Here is a 7670-nt window from a genome sequence, read left to right as displayed (position 1 = left end):
CCACTATTGATCTCAGCAGTCACAGCCCCACCCACAAGACCAGCACCAGTCCTCCTGCTGCAGGGCACCCAATCCTTACTTCCAAGTTTTCTCACAGACTGATCCTCCAAATAGCCCTGGCCCATCCCCTTACACACCTTTTTGACTTCTTTCTGGGCCTGCTGTTATGGACCCTTGCCTCTGCCCTCTTTAGAGGTCCTCAGGATGTGCCTGATCCAATGGTGTCCCTAATGGTTAGAGCAGCCTGCTCCAGTGATCTCACAGACTGTGTGTCTGCAGAAGACCAAACCTCAAATCTCAGCATACAGGAGGCAGAGGCAGGCTGAGAACTGAGTTCAAGGCCAGCCTGGACTACAAAGTGAGTTCAGGATAGCCAAGAATACAGAGAGACCCTGTCTCTGGGGAAAAAAAAGAAAAAGAAAAAAGAAAAGTAGGAAAGCAAAAAGAAAAAGAAAAGAATAGATGTGTCAGGGGCTGGACAAAGGCACCTGAGTGGATGGTTGTAAACTTCCCTCAACAGTTTTACAGGAGCAGCTGGCTCAGGCCTGACCAATTGTACTCTGTGGTGCTGTGCATCACCTCACCTGGTGTAGGGGTCTTTCGGCTTGAACCTGGATGCATGGCCAAGACACTGTGAGCTGGAGGCCTGTGCTGCCTGATGACCACAAGGCTCAGCCCAGAATGGGACCCAAAGACTGAAAGCCTAGGTAGGAATCCACTTGAAGGGAAGGAAATAAGGAAACTCTGGAGCAGAGTTTGTGCCCTCTCCCCTCTTGTGGCTGTGATCTCCCTCCTGGAGGGTCTCAAGCAGAGCTGGGCCTGTCCCACCTCCTGCCACCCACTCTTCTACCTTCTTCCTGAGTGTGGAGGCAGGCAGGTGGCAAGCTCTGTGCTGCTCCTCCTGGGCCCTCCCCTTCTTGCCATTAGGCTGTGAGCTCAGTGAGGAGGCCCTGGTCACATGCCCTGTGTGCCCTGAAACTCCACTGACATTGATGCTCTGCTGCTTCTCAACAACATGCCTGGCAGTGGGGTTTTGCTTAAGGACAGGCCATGCAAACCTGGGGTTTAGTGCTCCTGTGCCTGTCTGCGCAGTTTTACAGTCTAGGGTAGCAGAGGGGAAGTGGCACTCACTGGATAGGATGGAGGCTTCTAGAGAAAGGCCCCCACAAGGTCCTGCCAACAGAAGTGGCCATGCCTGAGGGAACGCAGAGGAGGGAGTGTCCCCTTGCCCTATTCAGGTGTCACAACTGTGTTAGTGGACATCAGCATAGAGGCAGTCAGTTCTCTGATTGTCATGCCTGCTGACTCACTCTGAGGTCACTGCCTCCAGTACCAACCCTAACTTCAGCTGAGAAGCATTTACAAAAGAGACCATGCTGCCCCTTTTGGTCAACAAATTCTTGACTGTTAGGTCCAAAGACATCTAGTTCCCCTTCACCAAAAGGAACCGCTTCCCTTCTGTCAGGCAAAATGGGCAGATAGCTGTGTCTGATGTCTCTGAGCACAACAAAACTCATGCTGGCTTCCTGGCTACTTCAGTATAACACCTGTCTGCTTAAAAGACAGTGAGTTACAAAAAGAAAAAAAAAAACCAAACACACACACACACACACACACACACAGGAAGGATTGCTAAGCATGGTTCCTGGGATCTCATTGAATGGCTTACTTTGTGATTATCAAATTTTACCTGGGTAAACCAATCTTTATTTACTTTCATAGATAAGGTTTCTTTCATTTTCTTCTCTCTCTCTCTCTCTCTCTCTCTCTCTCTCTCTCTCTCTCTCTCTTTCTCCCTCTTCCTTCTTTTTTTTCTTTTTTCCGAAGATAAGCTTCATCTGTGTACCCTTGTCTGTCGTAGATCCACATTTTAGACCTGGCTGGCCTCTAACTCAACTAGATCTGCCTGCCTCTGCCTCCCTTAGTTCTGAGATCACAGGCTTGCATCATGACACCTGGCTCTAAAATCACTTTTTATTGTTACATAAAAAGGTACCACTACCCTTAATCCCAGCACTCACTTAGGTGATGCCAAAGCAGGTGGAACTCTGTGAGGTCAATACCTGCCTGGTCTACAGAGTGAGTTCCAGGACAATCAGGCTTAAAACAGAGAAAACCTGTCTTGAAATAAGAAAAGGCATCTTTTCGAGTCAATTTCCACACACCCAGAGTTCCTATCTGATCTAGGAGCTATCTGGAAAGAGCTATCACCTCAGGCATATGAGACTTCCTGTGTTTCCAGACAGGTCAGAACACTGGATTTATGCAAAGGCTCTGAGAAACCTTCAAGACAATAACACAAAGACTCTGAGATAATGATCACTGACCAAAGGCAGCTTCACAGCTTAGCTGCTGTCACTCCAGATTGAGGCTAGATACCATGGGTCTGCTAAATTCTTCTGCGCACTACCCCTATTATTGTGACCCCGATTCCTAGAAGGTAGGTCTCTAGGAGCCCTGCTCAGAGACCCATGGCCAGAAATGTACAGCTTCACCCCATCTAATTGTTATGGTGTGACTAACTGCATTCTGGCTCCTCTTAGCTTTCCAGAAGTGTGAGGAGGGCAGGTCTCTGTCCTTGGGTCTGCAATTCCTCATCATCAGGCCGTGTTTGCTGTGCCCAGAACTCTCAGCAGCCTACATGGTTGTGTGGAGCTGAAAGCTCACTCTGTACTCACCAGGCTGCAGCTGAGGCACCAGAACCAAGTTTCAGATCCCAAAGCCCATACTAGAAGCCCATACCTAGGAGAGAGGAGGAGTATATAGTCCAAAATGGACTTCTCCTCACTTGGGGAGGACAGTGTGACCACTGTCGGCTCAGTGGAGCCGGGGTGGGATTGTGCTGAGAAGGCAGCTAAGTAAAGGCCCTGTCAGCTCACTCTCACAGTGCAGACTCCAAAGGGAAGGCAACATTGATACATCATTGGCTTGCAGAACATGGCCCACTCCAACCATTGGAGTCTGTAAGTGTAGAAAACAGGCCAATGTGCCAGGAACAGGTACTGCATGAAATGTTTCTCTCTAGAACATAGGCTCTTCATCAGGACATAAGTGTGGGTCTACCAAGTCAGTAATATTCCTAGGATTTCAAAGTCAGCCTCACAGACACAAGACTTGCAGTACAATATAGTGTTTATTAAGCAAAGACATACCCTTTTTTGAACAGATATTACTTCTCAAATTGGTTGTCTGGAATATAGGTTACAAAGTGGCATAGGACCACAGAAGACATATATGAATAAATCAAGATTAAGGCTGGAGATTTGGGGGAAAGGGCATGATGCAACAATATTTGTCTGCATTTCTAGCCTCTGTGGCATTTCTTATTTTGGCAAAAACATTAGTACCCTAGAATTCTGCCCATTGAAGGCAGCTTGCCCCAGCAAAAGCACAGATGTATATACATATACTTGAAAAAGTGTGGGGCAAACAGATGGAAATGAATAGTGGTTATCACACACTAATCTGGATGTAATAGTTTGCTTTTGCAGCTTCCTTTCCATTAAACTCATTATGCTTAAGAAACAACTAAAAACTAAATTTGTGACTAAAGAAAATAACCCACCCACCCTCTCACATCAAGGGACTCTTGTATGCCCCTTTCCCACATAGACCATGGACTTAGGTCTTCTGCCTCATCTTCCCCTTAGGGGTGAGGATTGATGGTGTTCTCTTCAGTCAGAAAATATGAAGAATTATCTTGACCAGGCTGCCTGGTCTCTCTCACGTAATCAGAAGAGGCATGCTGCAAAGAAAAAAAAAGGAGGGAGAGTGGTAAATTGAAATATTTTCTGGTGATTTCAAGCCAGTGAGCCACTGACGAGGATCTTTGCATTATTGGTTTACAAGGTACTAGCAGAGGAGAGAGAGAGAGAGAGAGAGAGAGAGAGAGAGAGAGAGAGAGAGAGAGAGCGCTTGGAAAGTTAGGATTCCTGTACTCTTCTTCCTTCCAGATGCCTTTGGCTTAATGGCCATCCTGAGAACCCAAAACTTCCCTTTAGTCTGCAGCATCTGTGTCTGGCCCTCCACTCCCCAGCTTTTGTGAAGTCAGACTTAGCCAAAGTCTCAACTTTAGCCTTGGATTGAAGTCATTTCCACATTTACACAGTGGAAGTAAAGGTCTCAGCTCCCACCAGGAAGTGGAGGAGGATAAGCACAAAGGCAGTGTTACAGGTATTAGTTATAGAACTCTTTTTTAACTGTATTGAAGTGATACAGGACCCAGTAAGTGGAACCAAATGGGGTGAATGAGGAAAATAGATTCAGGAGGAGTTGGGTTTCAAGCAGATAGCTGAAGATCAGGACAGGAGTGAGCAGAAAGGAAAGAGCCCAGTCAGAGTCATATGTCCACAGGATGAAACTCCTGCCCTTCCTACTCTAACTCTTTCCCAATGAGCTATCTGAAACCCTACGTTCACTGCCTGGATGATTAGATCAATTTGCTGACAACTCTGATTCTTAGAGTTCCATTCAAGAACATCATTGTATCGGTAATGACCACGAAAAGGGCTACCTTTTGGAGTCTACTTTGCTAGTGAGCCCGTCAGACCATTTGCCAATTTTAATCTCGGTATGAGATCACAGGGATTCAATTTCTGGTGACTCTGATGGTTCACTTGGTCAAGGCATGTATATGAAAATGTTACACATTTACTTATCTAGAATTTCTAAGCATTTAAAATGAAAATACTTTTGATGTCTTGCTTCTTTGCCAGATTGAATGTTTCTGCTCCTTATAAGGCTAGCTGGGACTTTACATGAAGAGCTAAATCTGCTGGGTTATTTTTATCAGGACCAGTTTTATTCTGCAAGCGTAGCCCCTAAAGATGGTCCCCAAGGTCTGTCTGCCCTGTCTAACATAAGGCAACTCCATAAATAAATGCTAAGTACACTCACTCAGCAAAGGGAATTTTAAGGAAATTTTTCAATATGATGAGACCTATCCAAGGTAGGTTCTAGACTGTATTGCAGTATTGCAAAATGGATAATCTCAGTAAGGAATCTGGATTCAGTGTTGAGCTTGGCACTAAAGTGAGGTGTGGCTGGGGAAGACTGAAAGTCAGACTGTATTTAGGAATCATTTATGCAGCTCAGTCATACAAGGATCCTTGTAGCTGTTACTATTGCAATAAAACCCAATGGTTTTACTCAGCAGTGAGTTCTACCATCACATGTGTGACTTCCTTCACATTGATAATGCTTTCAACTCTGCATATCAAATAGAGAACATATTGCTGGGGCATTCTCCTTATGAAGAAGAGTCCCAGATCAAAAGAAAAAAGCTATAGGGCATTTCAACTCTATCATACAAATTCTCTCTTAGACTGTAGAGCCACAAGTTCACCTATACTAAACAACGTTGGTCTGTAATGTGGCCCATGGCATTATTTCATAACTGCATGAAATTTCCTGAGTCCCCCAGGCCAGGAATTTTTGATTAATGACCTTCAGTTATTTTTGATTTATGACTTTCAGATGATTGAGAAGCACCTACATGTGACAGTGTTGGTGGGTCCTGTGGCCTTGCCGATGAGTACTGTGATTCCGCTGGTGGGTAACCTGCTGTTGCCAATGGCTGACGTGGCACTGTCATTGTTTGATGTGACCTTGTTGATGGTGTTGATGGGTGAGGCCGAAGTAGAGGAGTACAATCAGCAGGATCTCCCCTATGTCTGTAAGAAATTTGGAGCTGTTACACAGGTCAAAGAATGATGGCTAATATGGAGTTCTCCATGTTACCTGTAAAAGCTCATCCAGGTTTATGTTATTGGCTGCTCACAGCAAGTAGCAAACATCTTACATCTACTTCCCTGGTTTTCATGTCCCATGCCTTCTTTCCAGAGAAGCTGAAGAATGGACATGAAACTCGGGAGTTAGTTATGGTCAATAAACACTTCTCTACAAACACCCTGTGCAAAGAGTCTGAACTTGAGGAATAAAGCCAATGATTTCAAGGGTTGGATGGGAAATCTCTGCATTTGAGGCTGTCTTGTCTAAGCCTTCTGTGTGGAAGATCTTCCATTTTATTAATAGATGCTGAGATAGGCACTATACAGGCAGGAACAAGGGAAAAAAGCATTGGCCTCCACCCTTCTCCCCAGTCAGTCTGTCTCTTACCTATTTGTCTGATTTTGTGGATGCTCAGAATTGTCATTTCCATAGGAATTAATGGGGCCTCTCCCCACGTCATTAATAGCAGTCACCATCTACAGAAAACCAACAGCGTTATTGTAAAAAAAAAAAAATACAGGGATACCATACATGAACTTATTGACATCTTAGGCTCTGGCTGCTCCTGTACCTGTTCTCGTGGCCGACATGCCCGATTCGCTTGTCCTTGTCCAGTTTGTGGCGGGTTATACAAGCCGCGAAGCATCTCAATACGCTGGGCCAACTCATATATACATTGTTCTCGTTCTCTGTCCTGCAGATATTGACGTGTCAAAAACGAACATGATAGTAACTTTTTATAGACAATTCAAAGACTTTAATCCAGCCGACTGGGACTTAAGTGTAGCACAAAGAATTGAAAGCGAGGAGCTTTTAAAGGCAAAAAAGAAAACCAAAAACAAACAAACAAAAAACACACCCGACAGCTGCAAGGGGGAGCTAAGATAAGCAGTTAGCTGAAGTTGAGGGTTGCATAAGCAGGCAGTTTAACAGAAGATAAGTTAGTTGGGGCATCTTGACCTTAGGTTCCTAGAATAAGACTGGTTAATTTATAAAAGTAACTTGATGTTTGATAAAGCACCCCCCCCCAGAAATGAAATGTACATTTAAATGAATCCCAAACTAATGGAAGTCTGGTCTCTATATGCAGACAGGGCTATGGGGACTACTGACTGCTTTGGTAGCACACTAGTCACAGACATGCCTCTGAGTCACAGATTTCTGAACATCCAAAACACCTGCACAAGCAATTGTATAGCATTTAGCTTGTATCGAGGTCTCCCTAGCATAGATATGTTTAATTCTCTGGAGCAACTCAACTGCAGTCTATGGGGTAGGCTGAGTTGAATAAACAAAGCCAATCAGACTTCCTATACAAATGAAATGTCCTTTCAGTTATAAACTTAAACTTTCCATACCTCTTCTTCATCAAAGGTTCTGGTTATGGTCAAATCATAGACTTGTGTCCTTATTTGTGGGGTGTTGAGTAGGGCAACCCTTTGCCGCAAAAGTGGATTCTGGAATTGAAAAGATCTCATTGGTTGCATTTGTAAGGACACAAAATTACTTGCAGTTAGTCCATGCCTTTCCTTAATACACTAAACACATATGAACATGGAAAAGGAGCGCTCAACAAGCCCACAGGGAACCTTAGATATCTAGAAGCTAAGATCTGGCTGGGCTCTCCTCAGCTCCTGTACACAGGCAGATTGAAGATCCGCTATTGATTGTTTTAAGAATTTAAGACTGTATCCACACTGAGAGTTTAATTATTCGTATAAATTTCCTTCTAAATAGTTCAAGGAAATTTCACGGTACTCCAAAAATCCATGTAAGGCAAGAAGGCCTTTCAAAAACACGTCCTTTTATATTTAACGAGATGAGAAGAAAGGGGGTGTGATTTGCCTTAGAGAACATCCAACCTGCCTGTTTTTAAGGGTTCAATAGATTTTCTTGTGTGTCTGAAAAGCTAGGACATTACAAACAGTGATATATGTTTT

At 44.3% G+C, this 7670-nt stretch overlaps 1 protein-coding gene across 1 annotated transcript in view; it reads right to left on the bottom strand.

Moving 5' to 3' along the window:
• Positions 1–3114: 3114 nt before the first annotated feature.
• LOC311601296 (uncharacterized protein) overlaps positions 3115–7670 on the bottom strand; it is a 356408-nt gene continuing 351852 nt past the window's right edge. Inside the window, exons 6-10 of the mRNA XM_084788668.1 lie at positions 7089–7187; positions 6302–6424; positions 6118–6206; positions 5495–5672; positions 3115–3745 (exon numbers count right to left, since the gene is read on the bottom strand). Coding sequence (XP_084644794.1) covers positions 3647–3745; positions 5495–5672; positions 6118–6206; positions 6302–6424; positions 7089–7187 — 588 coding nt within the window. The 3' untranslated portion in view covers positions 3115–3646. The remainder of the gene's footprint in view (positions 3746–5494; positions 5673–6117; positions 6207–6301; positions 6425–7088; positions 7188–7670) is intronic.

Source organism: Acomys minous, assembly GCF_964271855.1.
Source record: "Acomys minous genome assembly, chromosome: 7".
Taxonomy (NCBI): domain Eukaryota; kingdom Metazoa; phylum Chordata; class Mammalia; order Rodentia; family Muridae; genus Acomys; species Acomys minous.
The sequence above is the reverse complement of the archived record's forward strand: the minus strand, read 5'-3'. Positions and strand labels throughout refer to the sequence as shown.